The sequence below is a fragment of the Fundulus heteroclitus genome, chromosome 22 (genome assembly GCF_011125445.2).
Source record: "Fundulus heteroclitus isolate FHET01 chromosome 22, MU-UCD_Fhet_4.1, whole genome shotgun sequence".
NCBI classification, from domain to species: Eukaryota; Metazoa; Chordata; class Actinopteri; order Cyprinodontiformes; family Fundulidae; genus Fundulus; species Fundulus heteroclitus.
In genome coordinates, this window is record NC_046382.1 from 32,187,813 (window position 1) to 32,213,166 (window position 25,354).

Genomic DNA, 25,354 nt, shown 5'->3' on the forward strand with positions numbered 1-25,354 from the left:
ATAATTTTAAAAGTTAACTCCAGCCATTTCCTTCTAGTTTACGTGTGTCCTAAATTTGAATACTGCCGTGCGGGCTGCTTTAGCTGCTCTCTCCTTCCCATATTCTCTTTTGGCTCTGCCTGGTTCCGGTTCCTGAGAACCCTCTGTGTATATGTGGCCACTGGCCGGCCGGTTTGCTCTAAAGGCCTTTGCATTTCAAAGAAAAACTGTGTCAGTGTCACAGGACTGTAGCTGCAGCCTCAAAGAGGAAGCAGCAGCTCGGCCCCACTTCTCCACATGCTACACCCAATCCCAGCTAACGCACAGAACTAATACTTTTTATTTTCTCTCCTTACACGAGTCGCTTGTTATCTCTGAAAACTAGAAACCTCATGATGATGCGCTGACTATTAACGTGGAACAAACTGGTTGACAGCCGCTGCTTTTACGTTGGCTGTCCGCTGCGCTAACAGTCTTTTCACCGTCCTAATTTGTTTCGATCTGTTGCCCAAAGAGTTGGGTTTTCATGCACAGGGCATCTGCTTGAGCTTCATTGGCTGCTCTGGAGTTTAGCTGGGATGTCTGTGGGGACTGTCGTCCGGCCTGCCCATGGCCATTGTGTGCTGTAGGAAGTTTAGGAAGTGAATTCACTTCACTTCAGTGGCAAGGGAAGCATTACTTGGGACTGAAAACAACTCGGCCTGGAACTGGGTGTCTGACTCTATCCCGTTTGTTTCAAGGCGTTTTTGGACACGTTGTAGGAGAAAGTCCCTGTCTAAAGGTATCAGTAAATCTAATTCTTGTAACGTAAACATGAATGAGGTTATGGGAGTCAGGTAGCTTGGTGATGCTCCTGCATGTGTTTAAAGCGCTTTATATCCATGATCACCAGCCTCTCCCTTGTTATGGAAAATCAGGGGTGTGTCACAGTTTTCTTTTCCGAGATTTAATTTTGTTCTAGATGGAAAGAAAAAAGGCAGATCAACTTTGACAGCTGTTTCGGGGTGGAACAGTCTCCACTCCCCTCTGAGTTCCCTTTATTATGCGCTCTGATTTCCACAGCAGATATCGATCTTAATTTCTGCAGCTTTTATTCCCATCTTCCTCTCTGCCGGCCCCTGATTGTCCTGTTATGCTAACGTTTCTGTCCCCCCCTCCTTCCTCCTAAGTGGCAGTGTGGATTTCAGAATGAGCCAGTTCACTATTTTTATCTGGTACCAGCTAAGGCTGTGGCTCTGGGTGGTAAAAATGCTGGAGCCATAATCAACTTTTGGCTGAGGCTGTCAAAGACGGATGTTTCTGTTAAAGCGCTGCGGGTCAGTCATTATCAGCTCAGCAGGAGCGCTACAAGAGCGCAGCAAATGTATATCTAATGGGCTGGCACGATCCTATTCATAGTAGGTATAAATTACATTTTAGATCAGAGTCAAAGCTACAGTTAAGTGACATAAACTTCAGATAACGTTCACGTTGTGCATTCAGACTATCAATTAATATTTAATAGATTTAGTTATTAATGTAGGAGCTCCATGTGAAGTGTTTAAAAGAGAGAGAGAATAACTTCACGTCTAATAGTGAAATACTGTATGTCTACATTGAGTGTTCTGGTAATAATGGATTAATCAGAGCCCTATGAAACCATTTTATTATTTTCCCAAATTCCACTTTTTAAGTTATAACCATATTGATAATTAACCCAAAAAGTGTGTAATTATGGAGCAATTTCAACCAATTCAACAAGTCAGTCACCAAAAATTTCCACATTTACCAGTTTCCAGGTTTCACAAATGTATGCAATGAATTTGTGTGACATTTGTAAAAATCGAGATAAACTGAGCCGTTCACCTTTGGCCAAATTGTGGCACTTCTTGCGACCGCGGCGCTGCAACATCAGCCTCTCAGCCTCCCTGCAGCCGCTCATCTCAACAAAGATCTGCAGCTGGAAGTCTGAACTCTGCTGACCCGTCCAGAACAGCTGGACCAACACTTGCCACCCTCTGTAACGACGAGACGAACGCAAAGCTAACTATTCAAGAAAGTTCAGGTTCAGTTTGTCATATTGTAGTTCATACAATGTTTTGCTCTTAAACAGAAATAACCCCGTGTCTTAAAAAAATGTCGCTGTGGTAATGGAATTTGTTTTTCCTCAGCCTCTGTATCGAGTTTGAAATTTAAATATTGTGACAACCCTATCTGGCAGCCCCCATGTTTGCAGTGTTTTACATAAAATGAACCTTTTTTTTTTATCTAAAGGAATTTCTGATTTTGCCCAAAGCAACACATCTTCAGTAAACTTTCGCCTCACTTCTACTGTTTTAGTTAAATGCTAGCAGACGTGACTTGTCCGAGTTAGCTTGCTTCTTCTCTTCCCTCCTCCTGATAGGTTGTCACCCTTGCTAAATAAATGGACTCAAATTTAAAGCTGGGTTCTTTTAGGACACTGCAATAAATGGTACATTTGTTTTTTTCTGGGGGGTTTTGCACATTTTAACAAGGGTTGCCAGTAACTGGGTATCGTTTATCAGTATAAGAACTTGAAGGTGTTGTTTTAGCCCTAATGTGCGGCTTTAGGAGAGAAATGATATCCTCCAGTGTATTTTTCTGAGAAACGTTAAGCACACACTCTTTGGAGAACGAATCTCCCGCAGAGAAAGAGACTGTGCCGCAGGGCATGTGCCTCACTGTTCTCATGGATTATTAATAATATCATTTTTATGATCTCATTATCGTCACGAGCACTCGTTCAGACGGTTGGGTTAGACTTTTAGAAGACAAGCAGCGTTATTTTTGTTTTCATTTGGCCTCGGTGTGTTTTTGCATTTAGGATAACGTCCCTGTACAGAGCCCCGGATCCGTGAGCTGCACACTTCTGTGCGCGGGTCTGCAGGGCAGGGTGAACACATGGCTCGCAGAGCATGTGGTGGGTTTGTGTCTTAAAGCCACGGGAGGGAAGGAAGGGGGTTGCTGGATTGTGTTGGGTAATAACAATGGAGCGGGCAGGATTGATGCTGGCTAAATGGAGGCGTTTGCTTGTTTTTCCTCTCGCTAACTGTTCATGTGACGCGCGCGGCCGCCTTTCTGCACCATATGCTCTGTTCTGCTGCACTGGATTATTTTTTTATTTTTTTGTAACTCACACGCTGGATTTACTAGCCACGTTAACACGCATAACATCATGCATACCCCTGTGTAAGCAAGTACTGCCGTTATCCTGACAGCGTATTGACTCATTAGCTCGCTCCGTAGTGGTTCAGTCCAGTCACTGGAGATGAATGTCGGTGCACAGTGGTGGTGTGGCAACAGAAATTAGGATGCATTCTGTAGTAAAGCTAATGTAGGACCAATGAGCGGTGCCTTCGGTTTTATTTCTCAGCGTTTGTTTTAGTGCAGACATTTGGCCTCCTCTTAAATCCAGATTTAGAAAATCATAGCACTTGCAACATGACCTACTTCAACCGGGGAAGCGGCTTGTTGGTTCCTCTTCTGACACCCTTCATGTCATTTGTTGTTATGTTTTCAGACGTTAAACTTGTTGAGGAGGAAATGGGCAGTTTTCCCTGCCACTGATTTTATGTGTAAACTTCAAAATAAGTCTGCTTTTGGTTAATCCTTCTGTGGAAAAAGCTGTATCTGGAAGCTGGATGGGATCCTTTTCCAGGAAATACACTCTTAGCTGCCTTCAGTTACAAAGTGCTCTCTGTGTGACGATAAGTTCAAAGGAAACATGTCCTCTTTATGGACTGTAAATGGTTAGGTATTTAAAAATGCAATCTGATGACTTGAGGAGGAAATGATAGACTCGCCAGATATAGATATAGAATAATACTTTATTGGGACATTGTTGGGGAGTTCAGATGTATCAGCAGCAAGTAAGGGGAAAAGGTCTGCAAGAGAGTAAAAATACTGTAGATATTAAAAAGTGACATACTCAGATTAAATGAAATGTGCAACTGAGTAAGGTGACCCAGAAGTTTGCAACACGTGCGTGTATAATTGTACATAAAAAAACACATCAGCGGACTACAATAACATTGAAAACACGGCAATTAGCAGGAATGTAAACAGCTTATTGCGGCGATAGTTCTGAAGTCTACCAGCTGATGGGTGGCAGGATCCGCGATAAGGTTTCTTCGTGCATTCACGATTGAGCATCACAGGACAGAGCTGGCCTTCATGAGGAGTTTATCTAACCTCTTACCCTCGGTTGCAGGTAAGCTGCTGCTCCAACAAACTGCATCATGGCTGATGCCAATGCAGAGTCAAAAAATAACTAAATATATTTAAGAGCATCCCCTGCACTCCAAAAGACCTCAACCTCCTCAGCAGGTGGAGACTGTTCTGACCCTTCCTGTAAAGAGCATCAGTGTTGTGACTTTGGTCCGGTTTACTGTTCAGGTGAACACCCAGGTACTTAGAGTCCTCTACCTCAACGTCACTTCCTTGGATCTTCACAGGTGTCGCTGTGGTGGCACCAGCTCCTTGGTTCGCCCTGATCAGGAAATCCCAGCAATTTTCAGTCTATAAGTCGCATGAAACATAAAGAATTTTGTGTTTGGTTGAATATTTCTTTTTGGTAACAATGCAGCCTGGCAATGAGCCTTATAGTGATGGAGAGCCTGCTTATTTTTCATTTAAACGGAGCCACGTTTGCAGTAAAAAGGCATCTGTGGTTTGAGCAGCAGGATTACATTTTGTGCTTGGTGCCCAGGAAACTCTTGCCAAATCCTCAGTGCTAGTGCCAAACTCATTATTATGTTATTGACTCACTTGGTTTTGTGAATTGGATTAGATTGAAAGGTTGAAGTTTGAAGAAACAAGACATATTAACAGTTTAACAATATATTAATTTAAAAGACAGTACTGTGTCAAAGAGCCGTGCCCAAAACCTACTGAAAAGTGCTATGTAAATAAACGTACCTTGCCTTGCGTTGCTCCCTGGAGCGTCTTCCTCATGCTGGTCACCAGCTTGGTCAGACACTGCTGTGGGACAGCTGTGCTCAGCGTGTCCTGGCTGATCCCGCAGGCCGTTTCATTGTCCCCACTCCAAATCCTAGAGGTATTGCCTGATAATGGTCCGCTCTGGAGAGGTCAACATTGACATCTTGGATAATATTTACAATGTCTGTAAAATCTCCGATTGATATCTGTCTGAATTGTGATTTCTTCAAATAACAAGAATTGTCCCTCACCATCACTTTGCCTCCACCAAAAGTTGTTTGGCACATACTCTAATGTGTTTAACACATTGATATCTGACTTTTCTGAGGTGGTACAGTTGTAGACTTTAGCTATTACTTCATAGTCACAACTAGTATAAGTTTGTATTTTCTGTTAGCTCTTAGAAATGTTGTTTTTATACCAGAAATGTAAAAAATGAATTAGATGAAAACTTCAAAAGACATTGAAGCATCAATCCCAGCAACTATAGTACATTGAATGGAAAATAAATGTAGCCTGGTAAGTACCTGGTGCAGATCATAGAAAGGCTCTGGCTAGTTTTTCTTTGTCTCATTCAAAGAGGAACAATAGGTGCTGTACTCTTTCATGTCTGTAAATCTGTAGAAGAGCCTGCAGGGGGACAGGAGAAGCCTCTGTCTGTCTCTGCCCAGAGTCCACTCTCTCACTGTAAATCTGTTCTCTTGATTGTACTTTGTAACCCTCAGGGTTTGTAATTTTCTTGCACCATCTCTAAGGTCACAGTAACAGACGATTCAGGGACCCTTGTCTATTATTTATTGATTTCATTCTGGTAATGTTGTCTGGCCAGACATCAGTAAGATTGGGGGAAAGGGCAGACTGCTGGGAGCTGTTTTTTACTGTTCAGCAGTGATTCACCAATAATTTGGCTGAAATCTGCCAATTTCCCTACAAAGGGCTAGGTTAAACACTCAAAAAACAGCCATTATTTCCCAATTAATGAACTGCACCATAACTAGGAACTTCCACTATTTTTAGATCATGTCTGCTTTAGTACTTTTTGCTTTCGAGTTTATTACTCAGATAAAGTAAGGGACATTCTACTAATACTTAGATGGTAATGATTTCTAATCACTTTGTTTTTGTGTTGAGCCTAAAACCTGTAATATACAAACAACAGGAACACAAATTAGTTTGTTTGTTTTATAGTCCTTTTGGAGAAGATATGAATTGCTGAATTTGATTTCAGCTTTTTAAATGTCTGGATAAGTATAACTAATAGCAGTAAGGTTATGGAAGCAATTCTGCTTTTACAGTTAAAAGTATTAAATAATATAACATTGTAAAGCTTTTTATTTTTTTTATTCTTTTTTACTAGCCATGTTTTTTGCATTTGTTTTACTATGTATCAAGATGGAAAACGCATCTTTTTCAATCTCAACATGGAACATGCTTTCTAAACGGAATCACAGTGGCTAGTCAAATAAGGGATAAATACCCATACATTTCCCAAATCTAACACAATTTGAAAATATTTTAAAGTTGTCTGAGGTATTAATCTTTTAATGTGCAAATAATCCAGAAATCTAAAACTAACAATAGCAAAAATATGCAAACAACACTAGTCTGAGGTAACGCAAAAAGAAACGGGTTTTCTGAGGTCATGCAAACTGCAAAACCAAAATTAGCAACAATGACAACTGTTTGGTTGTCTGAGGTAACACAACACGCGAAACAAAACCACAAATAAAGGATGCTAGCCACAGCTAATGGCAAATGTATGAGATCTTTGGGTTTCCCTACTTCGTTTGCCTCGTGTGCTAAATATTTCCAAACAAGGCACTTGCGGCGGAAGCTTTAGTATCTATACCATCAAATAGGTATTGTATCCAGATGCAGCCTGGGTATTGATACTTTTGACAACCCTACCCCATGCTAAAAGTTTGGACAACACTGATCTAAAAGAAAATCACGATATCTGAATAATTTTTATCAGAGTATGTCTTTATTGCAGTCATTCACAAATAAAAAAGGTCAATTATACAGCTGTTTTGGCCTTTTGGAGCCTCTTATATCAAAGTTTTACACTGGTTCTCACAGGAGTAGACAACCCCCGTTTTTGGGGATCATGATCATGATCTGTAAGTTCAGTAATCTATACTTAGTTCAGGAGAATCCAATACAGAATTGGCAAGTAGCTTAGAGCTATTGGAACAGAGCTGACTAGCTTATTGTGCAGATACTAAAGAAAAGAGTGAAATAGACGTTTAACGTGTCCACTAGAATGCCAGGTTCAACATTGTGTTATTTTGCGAGGTACATTGTTTTGTACTGAGATGTCAAGAAAGTTGTAAAAACTGCTGCAAAAGGCTGACAAAAGTAAAGAGTTTTGAAATGGAAGACATAAAGTAGCTCTAAGGAAAAGCCAGGTTGCTGCATTTTAGCTGTCTGTAGTTGCCAAGCAGCAGTGTCGACTATTCGCCCGTTTATTAGGAGAATTGCCTTTCAAGGAGCTCCAATAATGTCATGATGTTAGGGTGCAGAAACTTTGCTTTGGCCCAAACATTTCTCACGTCAGAAGATCCAGCAACTGTCAGAGGCATAATGTCTTCTGAGGTATTTATCACTACAAAAGTCCATTTCAAATGTAGAATCCATAAAGTGGGTCAAATGTAGTAACAATGAGATTTTTTTCCACGCAGACAGCCAACCCCACTCCACCCTAACATACTGCTGTCATCATAAGACCTTGTGGGAATCAGTGTGACGGGAGAATGAGTCGTCCGTCTCCCTCTCCTTGGTTAACTCCCCTCCACCGTCTTCCTCTCTCTGTTTGGCTACACATCTGTTTCTCAGTCTGTCACGGTCTAGTGATGTGGCGGGAGTCGCTGCAGCAGCAGCAGCAGCGCGGCGGCGGCATCTGGACAGTTAATAGGAAGCAGCAGATGAGCGCTTGTGTCCGTTACCCAGCTGTTGCATCATGCTGGGGCGGGATACCATCTCCCGCCAGATGCTACGTGGAAAGCAGCAGCCCGTGTTGCGGCTATAGGCACATTACAGTTGGTGACCGTAAATATGGACCCCACTTCCTGTTTTTCAGTTAACACTTGTGATTGGCTTCTTCGGGATGGAGGAAAGAGATTTTGAAAAGTAAAAAAAAAAAAGAAAAACAGAAAGCTGTTTATATAAGTTCACATTAACAGCTGGAGGAGTGATTAGTCAGTATTGGTCAAGGATTCTTCTTCTCTGCTTTATAATATCCCCTGCTTTTATATCTTTCCTTACCCTCTTACTAAAGTATAGTAAGTTTCTCATTATTTATTAGATTTTAAATCATATTTCCACTGGACATCCAGTTTAGTAAAGAAAGAGTAACTTTACTCTGGCTGACGCATTTAAAAAGAATAAAGCTTTAGCTGTAGTTAGGACCAGTTTCTGCTCACAGGCAGTGGATGAAAAGACGAGTGTCCTCAACTAGGAGTGTTTTACATTCTTCCTGTCTCTCCGCTGCTATCTCCCCAGCACAAAGATTTCAGTCATCTTGGAATAATCCTGCTCTTTCATTCCTCGTCAGTGAGCGTTTGACTGTGTGGGGCGATAGTATTAGTGCAGTTCTGGGGGCTGGGGAATTCCTGCCAACAACATGAGCTCACTGTTTGTCTTTATTAGCCCCAGCAAGAAAGTTGCTGAAACAGCCAAAGCAATAAGGATGACTCTTAAATTCATGTTTCTTTTTTTTTTTTTTTTTTTTCTTTTTTTTTTTTGCAGATATAGAGCACTTCATATGTTTTGGTGCTCTAAATAAAAGCTGTGCAAATAAGATTTCATTTCAGGTGCATAATCTCGGACAGAAACATTTTCAATTTCAGTTTGAAGAAAACTGTTTAGTCTCGCATTAAAACATAAGTTTTTACAGAATCACCTGTCACACAATTGCTAGAACCCCTAAAATGAAACTTAAACACTGGTCAGACATTATAATTTATAGTAAGTGAGCTTTGACACAGAGGCCCATTTCTTATGGCTTTTCTTCAAAATGGGAAATACAAAAGAACATGCTATCTATATAAGCAGATGCATGTTTCATCTTTGTTTAGCATAATTGGGTCATTCACCGTTTACAGTCACATTCAATAAATCAGAATATGAGGCTTGTTAGTCAGATTAGAATACAGTTTGAAAATAACAACAACAAAAACATTTAAACCTATGTTAAACATACTTTTCATTAAACCCTCATTTCTGTATGACCAATTTAGCTTTTTTATTGGTCTGATGCAATATTCTTATAATCTTAAATCTTAAATGCTGTTTTCATTAGGTGAATGTAGAAAAAAAAACATAACTAACAGAAATAAAGGCGTTAAAATAATCCATCTGTGTTAATCTATATAATGTGTTTCCCTTAATGAACTGAGTCGCTGAAATAAATGAACTTTTGAATAATTTGGTGGTCCCACAACCATACAGCTAAGGTGAGGTTTTATACAAATTTGAGTGTAAGATTATGCTGATGCAATAAAGATGAATTTATTTTAAGGCTTGAAAAGCATCTTTATGTGTGTTGCCAATAATTGTGGTGCATATTGTATATTTTATTTGCCAGTATCTTAAATTGCTGATTTGAGGCCAACATCTAGTTCTTAACTGTTTAAACAATAATTGTAGATTGAAAGCAAAGCATCGTTTCTCAGCCCTTTACTGGGAACCAGTTAAGTTTGAGCAATTTTAAACAATTCTGTAATTAAACTAAAATGTTGGTTGGGGAAGAATATATAATTTGGGCTAATATTTTCTTTTTTTCTTTTTTGCATTAATGTTTCTGAGTTTTTGCTGTTTTAAAATGAGCTCCACTGTGAGAATAGTAAGAGGCATTTTTGAAGTAGATTTCCCCGGAGCTGCGTTTCCTTCGGTGCGATTGAAGGAACATTCTGCCACATCTTTCAGAGGTTGTTTGAATGGCACCAAAAAGGCTGGTATTCATCATATTGGCACTCCTCCACCACAGTCTTGTTAACTTTGCATCCTCCATGTGAGCGTGCTGCAGTTACTTTGCCGGCGAGCTCTCTGATGCTTTGCTTACAGCCGGGAGGAAAACCACACATAGCTGTGGTGCAATGCCACTGCTGTTGAGCCTAATGAGTTGTTCCAGCAGAGCCTCTCCTTTTCCCGTTATCTGCCTCGCGTTGTTTCAAAGCAGCGGCAGTTTTGCTATTTGCTGGTCAACACTAACTATTTCATCTTTAAGTAAATCAGATGATAAACATAATATATTCAAAGCTTTAGCAGGGCATCTCTAGGTGTTAACTTATGTAATGTCAGAAAAATCAAATGTTTTTTTCTCCAGTGGCTTCAAATTTCCCATAAAATTCCTGAAGTGTTATCATTAGATTTTTCACGTGGTGCATAAATATGCAGGATAATCTGAGCTCTAGCTGGGCTGAAAAGCTGATCTATTTTACATTAGAGACAGATGTTGATGCAGTTGTGTTTTTTTTCTGTTTTTTTTTTTTTTTTGCCTTGTCATGTAAGGAAGTGAGGTGTGTAGCTGATTAAAATTTTACTCAGGGGATTATTGAGTGGGTATACTAAGTACTTAAGAGGTCAAGGGAGCAAGAGCTTAGCCCAATAATCTTTAATTCTCCCTCTGATGGGCTTTTTCTTGGCACCTTATACTCATGAAAGAAAGCTCCTGTTATTTTAGTGTCACTAGAAAGGACCAGACTTTGAAATGCTAATTTTAAAAATCTTTTTTTTTTTTTTGTCTAAACCGCTTACAAAGTTCCATAAAGGTGGAATCAAACGGAGAAAGTTTTCTGACACCCTCCTCCTTTTGCTCTGACAATGCTTGTCCTGCTATCTCATGACGGTATGGAAAAGTCAGCTGTGACAGGGTGCCAGTGCTGCTGTAAGTTATGCCCGATTAGTCAGGCTGCAACAGTTACACCAAACCACACTTCAACTCAGTCTGTAAACCGTAAACATAACTTTCACTCAAGTGAAATCGGTTTAATTCAGTTGTTTCAGAGCTGGGCAGATAGAAAGTCACAGGCGCTGGCTGTGACCTCCTTTCCAGCTCGTTTTTAAGAGGAGGGAAAACAAACGGGCTGATGGGTAGGCCTGCTAACATTCCTACATCACTTCCTCCTCGAACATCTGGCATTCATCAGAGCGGGCAGCGAGGAAGAAAAGATCTACCTCACTGGCTGGCCTCAAGCTCCTTCGAAGGCACCGTAGTTTTAATGCTAGACCTCCCACCGTAACCTGCTTCCAGCAACCAGCTGAGAAAGTCAATCAGGAGAAAGTATTATTCATGATACCACTATACAAGTATTTACTGTTTTCTATGTTGTTGCTTTTCATGCCTCTAAGTGTAAATTCTTTTTAATTTTCTTTTCTTTTTCATCTCTTTCAGGATGGCCTAGCTTCGTTGTGCTGCCAGTGGTCTATCAGCTGCGGTCTGTCCCCTGGACCAGAGGTTTGTACTAAAATCATTACATATTTTTATGAAGGAAAAGTCAAAACTGTGCTTGTAAACACACAGTATATACCATGGTTTATTAAATACTTATGAAGCACATCAGCTGCTAAAAGTCTCCGTTATACATTTTTATATGGTTTGAAGTCCTTATAAATGGGACGCTAGACAAAGTTTTGACATGATAGTTTTTGGCTGTTTAGGCATCGCTACCCCCTTCCCTCACCTGTTTCTGCACACCGGCAGTCAGCTGGCTAAAAGAACGTTACAATGCAATGTATTTTACCCGCTGTAAGAATAATTGTTTCTTTTTCCTTTTAAATAAAAGCAATGTGAGCATGTCCTACATTTCTGTTTAAACGTTTTGTGTAAATACTGAGAAACTGGGATTTTTCATCAATCTCATGCCGACCCTAGACTAATTGCCATAAATTTTTTAAGACATAAACATAGTGTTTATTCATTCTACGTTAGAAATGACACTGAAAATGTAACAATGCCAGCCATGCTATTAGTTTTTGGACATCCTGCAGCTTAAGTTTAACGTTATTATTGTGGAATGAGGTGTTTTTTTTTCTTCTTCTTTATATCCAGTAAATAAAGTTATATTGCTCATCTCTATTTTGCTCTCTTAAGCCCCGCTGCACACAAAGCAAGTAGATTCGCAAGCACATTTTCTGATTTCTCTTTATTAACCTACCGATTCTGTTTGCCTTTGTCCCAGGAGGTGTGTAGAAGAGGCAGCAGCAGGGAGCAGAGATGAGCGTGACCTCCTGGTTCCTGGTGAGCAGCGGGGGAACTCGTCATCGACTCCCCCGGGAAATGATCTTCGTCGGCAGGGATGACTGCGAGCTCATGCTGCAGGTGGGGACGCTTCCCTAGCAGTGAAGCACAGGAGAGGTCTTGGTTTTGTTTAGGTTGTTTTTTAGGCAAGGCAAGTTTATTTATATAGCACTTTTCAGTAACAAGACATTCAAAGTGCTGTACATGAGCAGAAAAACATTACAGACATAGGAAAGAACAAAGGAATAAGCTAAGTAAATCCTTGACTAGGCTTCTTTCATACATTAACAAACATACAGAAAGACTTAATTCTTTCTATTAATAATAAGAAATAAGCAAAGTATATTCTCAGGGATCTTTGATCTAAAGTCATTTTGTCCAACCTTTCCAAAGCTACAAATACAATAACTTATTTTGTCTCGTTTCACTAAAAACTCAAAGCTTAATTGTTTATATCCACAAAGCTAAAGTTTGAGGTCTCTAATCTGACCTTTCTGACACTGCAGCTAAAACAGACAGCAGCATAGTAAGGGAAGAAAGCACAGTAGAGGCGGTGTGTGCCTGTGTGTTTTAGTGTAATCGTGTGTGTGCATGCATGTGTGTTTGTCTGTGAAGTGTCTGACCTTTAGGCGCCCCCTTTTCTCAGAAAGAAAGCCAGCACTTGTTTTTTTGCTACTTGAATTGATTGGTGCCTTTTACGCAGTTGTTCTTTAAACATCTCCTTTGTGCTGATGATGCATAGCAGAAGTAGAGTCGGCTCTGCAGGCTGGTCTGTGTGTTACGTCTTTGCAGCTGTGCATACATCCACAGAGACCACGTGTACACTCATGTGTACCTCTGGTCACTGTACTAATAATAGAAAGTGGGGCAGATACCTCTTGAGTTAGATCTTATCTAACTGAGTCATTCGTTGTGGATAGAGAGGGTTTACAACTGCAGGGACATTATTTAGAGAAGTCTTTACTGGTCCCAGTGTCTGCATAAAATGCCTGATCATCGACGAAACTTTCAGGATAATAAAAAACTCTTAGTTCTGTCTACTGAACTATATACACTGTAGATGTTTTTGTTTTATTGTTTTAGTTTAAGTTAAAAGTTCTTGGGTTTTTATTAGTTTCTAGGATGACTTAAATACTCTTGTCATTTCTGTTATTTGAAGACTTCTAGCAAATAAAGGTCAAACTACACTTTCACTGATATGTTTCAGCTCACCTAAGGTTTACTCCTCACACTACAGTATCTGCTTCGGTTCTTGTCCTCCTGTTTTGGTGAATCTTTGGGATGACAGAGGGATTAGAACTAGATTTTATGACATAAAACATTTTATCAGCCTTTTGTGTGTGTGTGTGTGTGTGTGTTTTTTTTAAAGCAGTTGATACCCATGTGACCGTTTCAGTAAGCCTAGGCTTAATCACATGGCTAAACATAAAACGGCTCCTGTGTCATGTACCACATGAAACACAAGCACGCTCGCAGACTGACAAACGCATTATTAGATTTAAAAACGAATTATGAAAGGATTAATATTGCTCCATGGATTTTTTTTACATGCATTTTATTTTTTAAAACACATAGCTGTGTTTTTAAGGCCATTCAATAGATCTATTCATGTAATACAAAGTGCAGCATCAGTTTAAATCATGCACCCAAATACACACTAAACAAGGCAAGCACCCAGATGGACTGGTGAGGGGTATGGAAATGACTCCCTTCACAAGAACCTGGCTCATCAACAACAAGCACCAGCCAGAATAAATGGTGGCACAGCCGGTCAAGCTGCCCTGTTGTCAGGCAGTAGCTGGACCATCTGACAGCGTGTCAAAACAGCTCTGAAGGTCAAAAGACGCAGAGAAGTCCTTGGACCTTTTGAGCACACATAAGACCAGGGGAGCGGGGGATAGAGTCATGTAGTTAACTGTTTGTAATGTGGGATGTGCAGAGGGCACCGGGGCACTACTCTAAACGGGGAGTGTGTGCCACCACCTGTTTCTCCAACTTAGAGAATCCCACTTTTAATGAATAAATCAAACAAACACAAGAAGAATAAAATAATATTTAGTTTTGTTTTGTCTTGTAATCCCCATTGGCTGCCCTTTGCACCAATGACCTTTACATATGGAGCCCATGCAGGTAAGAAATGAACAATGGGCCCCATATGGGAGTCTCTGTGGGTTACAGTATAGCCCCCCTCATAGTTTCCTCTCTGGGTACAAAGTTGGACCCATATGGGTTCTAGAAGTTTCGCTGAATTTTAACTGATTATCTTAACACCCATTTGAGAGCCAGACGAGATAGACTGGTTTGCCGACCAGGGTCATCGTTTAGTGAGCATGAGTGTGAGCTCTAGGAGAAGCCGAATGTAAGCCCGGGGTCCAGTTAGTAACCACCCAGCATGGGCAAAATCCACCTGGTGCTCGTTCTGGATGTGTCAGCTGCCTGGAAATCAGGTCATGTAGGTATATCCTCAGAGTTGATCGGTTTGCTTGCCTGTGTGCCAGATTATGTCCTATCTGACTATTCCCTCTGGGTGCCTAACTTATTGGTTAATTTTTTCATATTTTTTTATACTTTGTTTCATAGTTTAGCTTGTTCCAAGTCTGTATATTTCTGACTGTAAGTGTGTGTGTTTTTTATCTTTGTTTATCTAAGTGTGCTTTAGAACATTTTCAGCATTTTCTTTTTGATCATTTGCCAGGTTCTTTTTAACTTTTCGGCTCCTTTCATCCATCCTCTGCGTTACCTCTGTCAGCCTCAACTATGTGAGATATAACAGACCGTTCAGCTGGTTTCTGTCATGATTGAACTCAAGTTATCTGTTTCAATGTTTGCACTCTAGAGTTGCCTCCTTTTCCTTCAGCCTTATCTTAATCATTGACTTTAGCTTTACCAAGGGAGGAAAGTTATATGAAAGAGACAAATGGGAACCTAACATGAGAATCAGTTCCCAGAAGTCGCTTCGACTAACCTCTAAATAAAATGCTGACAAATCCAGAATCTTACAGAAATTGTTCATCATCCAGGGTCACTGCATTCCTCTTTATCTATTTCCCATCAGCCATCGGTGGCATTGATACATGAGACGGATGCCTGCAAAGGTCCACAAGACATTTCTACCTGAGGCTCGTAGCATAAATACAGAAGGTCGCGTGTTTGTTTAGAAAACTATTTATCCTCTAAACAGCTGATAGGCGTCCCTTCTGTTAGCTGTGGGAAAATCAAGATGTCTCCTCCAGTTTTATTCTCCTGCTGTTGTGCTTGGACCTTGGGTTGATATCTGCAGTGTGAGTGTAAGAATGTGCACGAATGTAAAGGTTATGATGTTAGGATTTACATTTTTGAGATTAGATTATAGATTCTCATAATTGTATGATACCTGAGCAGAGGCCGTTTTGCTCCATTTAGTTTGTCACAGCACAGCAGTGCTTTGAATGTTTTACATTTTAAAATACCTAAAACATTTTTTTTCACGATTAGATATCAGTGGTTGTATTAAGGTTTTGACTGTGGCCACTAGATTAAAAACGCTCCACGTCTGTTTGTTTGATTAGTCTCGTAGCGTCGACAAGCAGCACGCGGTCATCAACTATGAGTCGGGGGCCGATGAACACAAGGTGAAGGATCTGGGAAGCCTGAACGGGGTGAGTAACAGCATGATAAAGCGTAAAGTTCACGATTAAAGGAGCACACACAAAACAAGAGAATGGGTTCCTGGCTGGTCGGGAAAAGCCCGGATGAATTATAGAAGAAGAAAAATTAAGGTTATGGGAAAAATATGTTTTTCCAATCTATATCTCTATCCCGTTGTCAAAATATTGCATCCTTTCTTTCTGTCTTCATCCCTTTGTCCTAAAGTTTCTTGTTTCCTTCATTTTTTTCCTCCCTTCCTCATATCCTTCATTATTGTAATGTTTTCTTGCTTCCTTAAGTCTCTGTTTCCTTCCTTTTTCTTTTCGTGCCTTGAGCTTACTTATCTTTTTCCTGCCTTTGTCCATTCTTCCTTTTTCTACCTGTCTTCTTTCTGTCCCTCTGTCCTACCTTTTGTCCTACTTCATTCCTTTTTTGTATCCTTCCCCTGTCCTTACTGCTTTCCTCACTTTGCAACCTTTCTTTGTCATTCATTCTTCCTTCAATTACCTTTGCCCTTCCTTCCTTGTGTCCTCTTGTTCCTTGTTCTTTTGTCCTTTTTCTGCCCATTTTTCTGCCCTTCTTTTGTCCTTCACCTTTTCTCTTCCTTCCGTTCTTCCTCGTTTTCGTCCAGTTTCTGATTGTTTCAGTTTCATATTTAAAGCCTTGCCTCTCTAGAATTATCTGCCATATATTTACAGTCAATGTTAGTTTATTATATTTCAAAATAAATATAAAGGACAGAGAAGTGTGGAAAATTAAGTTTGAAAAAGTGTGAAATGTGGGAACCCTGTGTATTAAATGTTGATTAAAATAAGGAGTTAATAAAGAACTTAAGTTTTATCAATGGTAGGAGTAAACTAAAAGGGAGATCTATTGAAATAGTAGATTTATTCATTTAAATACAAATGTAATCATAAATTTGCAAAACAATGACCTAGTGGCGAGAAGATCACACCTCAGCTCACCAATCAAAGCAGACTTTTTCTTTTAAAGTGGCCAACCTCAGAGATTTAGGCTAAAACAAAGAGGTCAAGTTGAATGTTATAAAAGACTTGTGATTGTGTAAAAGTCTAAAATGTGGTCTTAATTTTAATAGCATTGTCGCTAAAAGCCTAATTCACTTTAATTAATGCCAACTCTCCATACATATGTAATTTTGAACCGTAGTTTGCAACTAAGGAGCTACAGATACTTCCATATTTATTGTCACCCCAGGTAAAGATAATTAAAAAAATATATTTTATTGCAGTAGCATAATGTCACAGTAAAGTATTTGCTGCAATTTGCCAATGACAAATTTTGAAATGTACTTCCTTCGCTATCCCCTTCGCTGTGTGTGGTGGCAAGATAAACGTGCCTCCTCTTCCGTCGTAGGTATGGTCCAAGTTTGGACTGCTAGTTATTTTTCATAGCCATTTAACAAAAGGATAAATAAACATCCACCTTACTTGACTGGCATGTCTTTTCTTTGTTTTGTATTTCCCATTTTATAGAGTAACCATATCTCTTTTACAACATATTTATAACCCAGAAAATCAGGAACTCATGGATTACTAATTAAAAGTTACTAGACACTCCAATCAATGTATAAATAAAAAAGCCTTGGCTAAACTACTTTATGTAGGAATTTATGGGGTGTTCCTAATTTTGGCACAAGTAAAAAAAAAAAAACAATTCTTGACTCTTTTTATCCCAATTAAATTGTCTGATCGTCCTTTTTTAGTGTGAGATTATGCTCCTCCAAAATAAAGCTTCTTTTATTTTAATTTAAGATTCACTTGTTAAACATCTTAATCGGTGATTAAACAAGCCAGTAAGTTTATTGGGTACTTTCATTTGACTCTTTAAAGACTTCTTTCTGTTTGCAAGCAAAGTTGAGTAAAAGTTTGCTCCATCTGCCCTATTAAACACATCCATAGGCATTAGTCATATGTTGTGATTAGCACTGAGAGTCAGAGCCCACCAGATGAGACACATCTGCACCGCGTCCCTCACATCCTCTCCAGCCCTCAGACAGGAAGCCGGAGTCACTTCCTCCTGTGTCGTTAACCATCCAGCTCCTTTGGCTTGATTCAGAGGAAGTTTTCCCTGCTGAGTCAGGGGGTGTGCTGAGGTCTGCCACACACTGGTTAGCCAGTAAAAGGTTTGGACTCCCAGTTTCTCTCTTTCTGAAACCATTTCACTGCTAAATTCTTAGGCTGTGGTTTTATTTCTCTAGAGAGAAGAAAGGAATGTTTTATTACAAAGAAGAGCAAGCATGTAGGAGTTTTTTTTGCTGCTCGGTGATATTTGAACGGCCTGCGGAGTACAAAGAGGACTGACGAGGGCTGGAGCAGGAGAGATTGGAGCTAAACCTTCAAACAAAAAGAGAAACGTGTCTGATTGTGTGTTGCCTTTAGTCCTGTTAACTATAGTTCCTCACCTTGCGTTTGCTCAGTCAAAAACGAATCACTTATAAATGAAAATAAATTGTATGTTGCTCAGTAATAGAGAATGTTCTCCCATATGTTATCCAATATGAATGACGAGGCAGATTTTTTGTATTTTTGTATTGACCAAATCACTAGTAAAGTTGTAGATTTTTGAATTTTTCTCTTGCCCTTATGTTTCTGTTTTTATGTCGGATGTTCTCCTCTCCAGACCTTTGTAAACGATGTCCGCATTCAGGAGCAAATGTATATCACGCTGAAGCTGGAGGACAAGCTGAGGTTTGGATATGATATCCTTTCATGTTTTTAGCTTCTACTCTGTGAAGCGTCACAAATCCAGTGGACTCATTGTTCTGATAATTTCTTGGCAGGCCAAATCACTTTTTACAACAACTCCATTGTTTTGCCCTATGCAGTTTCTTCTCAGTTAGAGTAGCATCAAAAACTGACATTTATTTAAGATATTCAGTTAAAAAAAAATTAAGCTCATATATAATGTAGATTCATTAAACACAGTGGTTTATTTCTACCATCTATTTCTTTAGATTTACCTGACCCAAAATGCAGTTTCTCAGAAAATATGAACATATATCCATGTCCCGTACCTTAGTATACGGGGCTCCCTTTGCACAAATTACTGCACCAATTAGCAACAGTCTCCTTAGCCCAGATAAGACGCTCCTGACATTGTCAGCGGTTCTGGACTGGGTCGACGAGAGATGGGACAGTTGTAGCCCATATCATGGACACATCTGTGTGTGGCAGCTCTTAAATATCTGACTATAGCTGCAGAGTTCACACCTCGTGGATCTCCCCATAATTCCTAAATGGGCTCTGCTTCTCAGTCCTCTCACAGCTGCAGTTATCCATGTTGCTTGTGCACCTTTATCTACCAAAACCCTTCCTTCTATGAAACTTTCTATTAACTTGTGTTCACGCTGACCTCTGTGAACAATCGGTGTCTTCAGCAATGACATTTTACAGCTTACCCTGCCTATGGAGGTCATCAGGGACTGCCTGCTGGGTAGTTTTTATTACTGTATACGCATGTCCAGATTTTCTAAGAAACTGAATTTTTGTTTTTTAAAAGCTGTAAACCAAAATCATCTATGGTAATATGAAAAAAATGAGCACCTGCAGTATATCACTGTGTTTAATGAGTGTATTAGTTTGACTTTTTGAACTGATTTACTAATAAATATAGCTTTGAAAGATACGTTGAGATGCACCGGTGAAGTTTAAGCAATTTTATGTCTCAGACTAATAATTACTCAAATGTTTTTAGCAAGTATTTCATAGCTTCGTTAGTGTGGTCGGTATTTCCTTAACCTTTTTGTCTCACATACCAATCTGTTCACGGTGGTGAGAGGAGAGCTCACTGTGCCTGAAGAGGCTCTAAAAGTAAGAACATCGAACCTGTCCCCTTTCATTTTATATATATAAATTATGTAGATACAGCCCGGTTATTAACCTGTAATCTCCTGTTTAGCATGAAAAGTTCACCAGTGGCCTCCAGCTTAGCAAGAAGCCATCCAACGGCGAAACCACTGCCAAGACGACCACGAGCAATTCTCCTTCTAAGACCCCAACAAAAACGCCAAAGTCACCCAGCAGCACCGCTCCAAAGTCTGTGGAGAGCAGAGCAACAGATGGGGTCACTTCCTCCAGAGAACAGTCAGCTAAACCTGTGGACTCTCACAAAGCAGAGGAGAGGATAGGAGGTGAGCAACAGGAGGAGGAGGGAATGGACAAATTATGAGAGTTTGGTCCAAATAGGGTCTGTGGCAGAGGTGATGACAGAGGATGGGAGTCCATTGTTCCGTAAAAACATTTGCTTCATTTTGACATACAACACACAGTCTAATTCTCTTTGAATATGCTACACAGCTGGCTTTAATACCAATAGTTTTCTGTTTAAAGGATACAAGAGAAAATGTTCAGACTAAATGTAAAATGAAAATGACTTTTATTTTAGACCAGCAGGGGGTGGACCTGATCTCCTCTGTGACACGCATTTACTCTGTTTACCCATAAAACTGTATTTATCTACACCTAACCATTACCAGTGCATATCCATGCGGGACAGATTTAATAACAATTTCCTATTGAGGACTGCTGCCCTCCAAAAGACGGCGCTTCCTGAGGGGAATAGGGACCATAGAAAGGTTTAGGTCTGAGTGCGCAGCATAAAGCAGACATCACGGGTCAGGCATGTGTAGTAGCAGGGATTCAGGTTAGTCACCAGTTGTTGAAACGAGGCCACATGGAGCTTGAATGTTGTTTGTATAGATTAATCGTTTAGAGGGATTTTATCAAGCAAAGCCATATGTCATCTCTGCTTTTCCAAAGAAAATATAAGACGCAGAATGACGCTTATTCACTGCGTATTTAGACCTAAACATGCAGTATTACACCCATCTGTTTGCTGCTCTGTGTGCCAGGCAAATGTGTAATTTTACGGTTACTGGGTGCCACACACACATATTATTCCTCATGATACACATTTAGTAGCTTTTACACAAAATCACTGCGTGTAATTTGGCAAACAAGCTCTATAATTATGTTTACGACTGTGATTTAACTCACAGCAGCTAAAGATAACGGGGCACTTAAGAGAACTGACGGCTAAGGAAAGAAAGTAACCGATGACATCAGGTTGGTTGAAATCCACCTAAGGATTTTTGCAGCATGTTGTTTCCTCTGCGTTCTTAACTCTGCTTTGAAAAGAGGTCTGCACAGGATGTTTGTCCTCTCTCAGCTTCCATCCAGGAAGAAACAACGTTACTAGAGCAATATCCCTCTCTTATTTACACTACCTGTGTTTCCAGAATAAAGGGGAAGAAAAGTGTTTATTAAATAAAACAACATTAATTATGAAGAAATACACTTACACACTAACATTAGTTGGTTTCATTTTTGTGGCACCATGGTTTAGCAAAAAAAAGTGAAGTCTACAAAAGATCTTGAATGAACATCTGCACAGTTTTGCTGAAATGTGCGTGCCTTCGTCCCAGGGGACATTACAGCTCTGCCTCGTGGGACTCCGCTGTATGGCCAGCCCTCATGGTGGGGGGATGGAGATGCAGATGATGAGAACTCCTTCAAACAGGAAACCAAGTCCTCCTCGTCCAAAAAACACGACGGCCCCATTTCAGGTAGGAAATTTCTATATTTTTTACTGTCGTTTAAGATTTTTTTCGTATCCACAAGCAAAATACTTATTTCCTTTTAAAATGTTTTTTTTTTTTTTTTTTTAAATACAGATATCAAGATCTAAATCATTTTAGAACATCCATTTTCAAATGCAGACTTCTGGCCCAGCACATTAAATCACACATTAAATCAATGCTGTGTATTTGTCTGCAGTAAAATAACCTACTATGTTCTGTCATTATTACATGTCTACGTTAGTACCATATTTTTCAGACCATAAGGCGCACCGGATTATAAGGCACATTAAATATTTTTCCCCAAGTGTGTAATATCACTCAGCCCCCCCACGTACACATCTGTTTCTGTAGGGAGGACAGAGTAGTTGGACTACACTGTCCTGTTTCTAACATAAGGCCAAAATAAACGTAACTTTTATATTGAATTAACTTACTAGCTTTATTGTTGCTAGCATGTACTCTGGGTGCAGGCTGCCTTACATGAATTTACTTCTAGTTTAGACATTACAGTCAGGCAGTCTTGTAGACAGCTCAGGGGTCCGATCAGGTAGTGACACAGTGTACCGTAATGCCTTGAAATCCATTGAGCGGAGCGGCTTTGTTGCTAACCAAAGTCGTACTTACACATTTTAACAGATTTTTGAGCACATTGTACCACATAAAATCGGTCAGTAAGCATGACAGTAATCATATGTGACGCATCATCAATTTCTGAGAAAATTTAAGGATTTTAAGTGGACCTTAAAGTCTGAAAAGTTCAACCTCAACACAACCTTCTGTTCAACCTTCTGTTCCAACACATCTATTACGTTGTCATAGTTGTGGGCAGAGAGGTTAGGGAGTTTGTCCTGCAATTGGCGGGTTGCCGGTTCGATCCCCCGCTCTGACTGCCTTCGTCCTTGTGTCCTCGGGCAAGACACTTCACCCGCATTCACAGAATAACATGGCCCTGATGTGGCCATAGTTTTAGAGTTGCTGAGCATGATAACTCAAAGATTAACACAAAATACAAAAAGTGACAATTTGGAGCTATTTTTTGGTAAGTAAACCTTCTTAGATGCAAATCTTGGTTAAGGGATGTGCGGGGTTTTAAAACTGTCTTTTTTTTAATCTTTTACAAGCAGAATGACGGACTCAAACATTAAAATCAAAGTAGAAAACACTGAAACATTGAAAATTACCACATATCTAATCTGAGTGTGGGAATGTGAGGAGTTTCAAAATGGCAAATGTGTTGAAACCCCGGGCCCCCCATAAAGCTTGAAACATGCTAATGCCAAACGTAAGTGCCAGCTGTACCTATTCTGAAGTAATTTACAAATAAAACAAACTCTTCTATTTGTAGTTACTAATCTTAAACTGTCGTGGTTTCTTCTTTGCAAATTTACGTTGACAGAACTGGTAAAGAAAGTTTACTTTTAAAGATGCAACAAATCCAATTAATTCTCACTTTTCAGGATTGAAGAGTTTGAGTTGGATAAAGTCACTCTGAGCTTTGAATTGCAAAGGATCAAACCACAAAGTGCTTTGTCAGAGTTTTTAAATTCAGATACTCACAATTACAGTATGTTCAAGCAAAGTGTTATTGTTTTAGATGTCCATTGTAGTAGGAACCAGCCTATAGCCTGATTACTACCTTACTTAGCTTTGTAGCTGATGGTTGTGATGCTATTGCGTTTTTGTCATTGGGTTAAGATGTTTCTGCACTGTTTACTAGATAATCTCTCAGATTATTATAACTAATCGGCCATATTAATCACTCCGTTGGTAGATTTTATTTTAAACCAACAGGATGCCGTTTATTAAATGACGGATAAAACATGAAAGGCTATATTTTTGCTTTCAGTTGGTCAGCTAGTTTTGCTTTTACTTTGTTCTGGCAGCAATGGGTAGCAAGGCTTTTACAACCGTATAAAGCCAAGTGAATACAAAGCTTCCTTTCAGAGCCCGTATGCATGTCTGTTTACTTAACAATATAGTGACCCAGGCACTGAAGGAAGGGGTGGGGTGGGGGTGGAGGGGGTCCCCCTCAACAGGATTAGAGGCTACACCAGCTCGGTGGAGCACAATCGGTCCGTGCCAGGCAGGGTTAGTGGACCAGTGTGGGGGTAAATCATAACACAAACACAACAGCAGACTGACGCGTCCTCAGATCTCTCTGCACATCTGCAGGGCTAGTCTGGCATCATCTTAGCCGCCCTGGAAAAGGCAGACTTTGTTCTCCAGCTCTTAGGACGCTTATTTGTTTATTCTTGCAAAAGTCTTGTCTGTCAGTTTGGATCGTAATCTGTGTTCTGACCAGAGAATGATTTGAAACCTTGAACATTTTCGAAACAGTCAGTGTTATGGGTCAGGCTACTTCAGTCTTGGAAGTGGGTGAGTGGAAATACTTTTTGCCTTCTAGCACCATGAAATGTCAGAGGAATCCCCGTCGTGTTTACGATGAAATGTTGGATAGGCTCGGTAAAGCAGAGAGTTGCCATGTATTTGTCGATTTAGCTGTAACCTCACCGTTAAAAGGAGATCTTGTCTGACGTACATGTTTCACAAATAGCACGAACCTCGGTTCACATCAGATGTAGGAGTGAAGGGGAAGTGAGAGGTTTAGGACAGGAAACGTTTCACTTCAGTGTGTGTGTTTTGTTTCTAGCATGTGTACGTCAATTAAGTTTGCTGTGTGTTTTTCTCTTCCTGAGTAAAAAAAGACTCAGTTGTCACCACTCCCTAACCCCCCTCCCTCTTCCTCCACATGTATTGTCACTAAACCTGATTGGGTTACACTATAGCACCGGCTCTATTTTTTTCACCTAACGCACACACCCCTTCCTAACAGACTCTTCTTTACCTCGCACAAATCACTGGCTGATCCTCCGGTAAGCACAAATCCATACAGCTGCTCTAACAACCTCGTCCAGCGTGAGTCTGACATCTTTTTACGTAGCACTCGCCTTCCTGTTTGCTGCTGTTCCGTAAACTATTGGGATACTTAACTTGCTTAAACTGTTAAGTATATTAGAAACATGTATTAGAAAAAAGTAGTCACAGTTGGTTAATGTACTGTTAGAAGTTATTTGCCATGTTTTCTCACCTGACAGCACATTTATTAATTTAAGGATTGTTCATGTAGTTTAGATTATGAGTAATCTGCCATTCTGCTCTTACTTCTGGTGTGTGGTTGAAGACAACGCAGGAACAGACTGTATTAAATTAATTTCTATACATGGTATATTATCAACTCCTACTTTATCTACGGCACATCTTAAATCAATTTCTAGAGCTGATTCCCTGATAAGCTTTGTTGTTTTTGGCAGCACTCACACATAGACACGCTTCATGTAAAAGTGAAAAAGAAGAGTCCCTTTTTTAAGATATTGTCACTTCAAAGAGGAAGTTAAGTGTTGTTCCAGTTTAGCTTTTGTCAAGGATTTTTGTTGGAAACCTGATGGCTGAAGAAGAGCCATCCATCGCTCTCAGCTTCTTTGCAGATGCTGCAGCATGCCCTGTAAAAAGCACTGAGAACACGGGACACACAGCAACGTGTGCAGCATATACTGGCAAAACAGCTGGTGTTGTGAGAGGCCAGGCAGACAAAAACGGGTGCACTGTTCGTATAGGAGGACGTCATATTCTCATTGTGTTCCTTCGTCTTTTATTCTAGACTTTATGCTGTGGTTGTTAATAATTATACTCCGTATGTAAAACCGAGTTTTACTCATTTAAATCATGTCAACTTATTGGTATGCTTTTTATATTGGTGATTAGCATGGTTAGCGTTGCTCACTATAGACATGGGTCTATAGGTATAGACATAGAGGATGTAGAGCCTACTTTAACTCTTGAGATTTACAAAAGTCTTCCAACATTTCCAAACCCCACATGTTCCATTAACAGACCTAACCTGGTTGCTCAACACCTTACTGGCAACAAGCAGTATTGGTCTGGTTCTGGTCGATTGATCTCTAATCTTAATA

General features: G+C 40.0%; 1 protein-coding gene across 7 annotated transcripts in view; it reads left to right on the forward strand.

The window, feature by feature from the left end:
* Positions 1–25,354, forward strand: part of cep170aa (centrosomal protein 170Aa) — a 67,650-nt gene that overhangs the window by 4,523 nt on the left and 37,773 nt on the right. For all 7 annotated transcript variants that reach the window (XM_036125856.1, XM_036125859.1, XM_036125857.1 and 4 more), the window contains exons 2-8: positions 11,312–11,374; positions 12,099–12,238; positions 15,706–15,795; positions 18,425–18,503; positions 19,556–19,614; positions 19,703–19,934; positions 21,228–21,368. In XM_036125856.1, coding sequence (XP_035981749.1) covers positions 12,134–12,238; positions 15,706–15,795; positions 18,425–18,503; positions 19,556–19,614; positions 19,703–19,934; positions 21,228–21,368 — 706 coding nt within the window. In that variant the 5' untranslated portion in view covers positions 11,312–11,374; positions 12,099–12,133. The remainder of the gene's footprint in view (positions 1–11,311; positions 11,375–12,098; positions 12,239–15,705; positions 15,796–18,424; positions 18,504–19,555; positions 19,615–19,702; positions 19,935–21,227; positions 21,369–25,354) is intronic.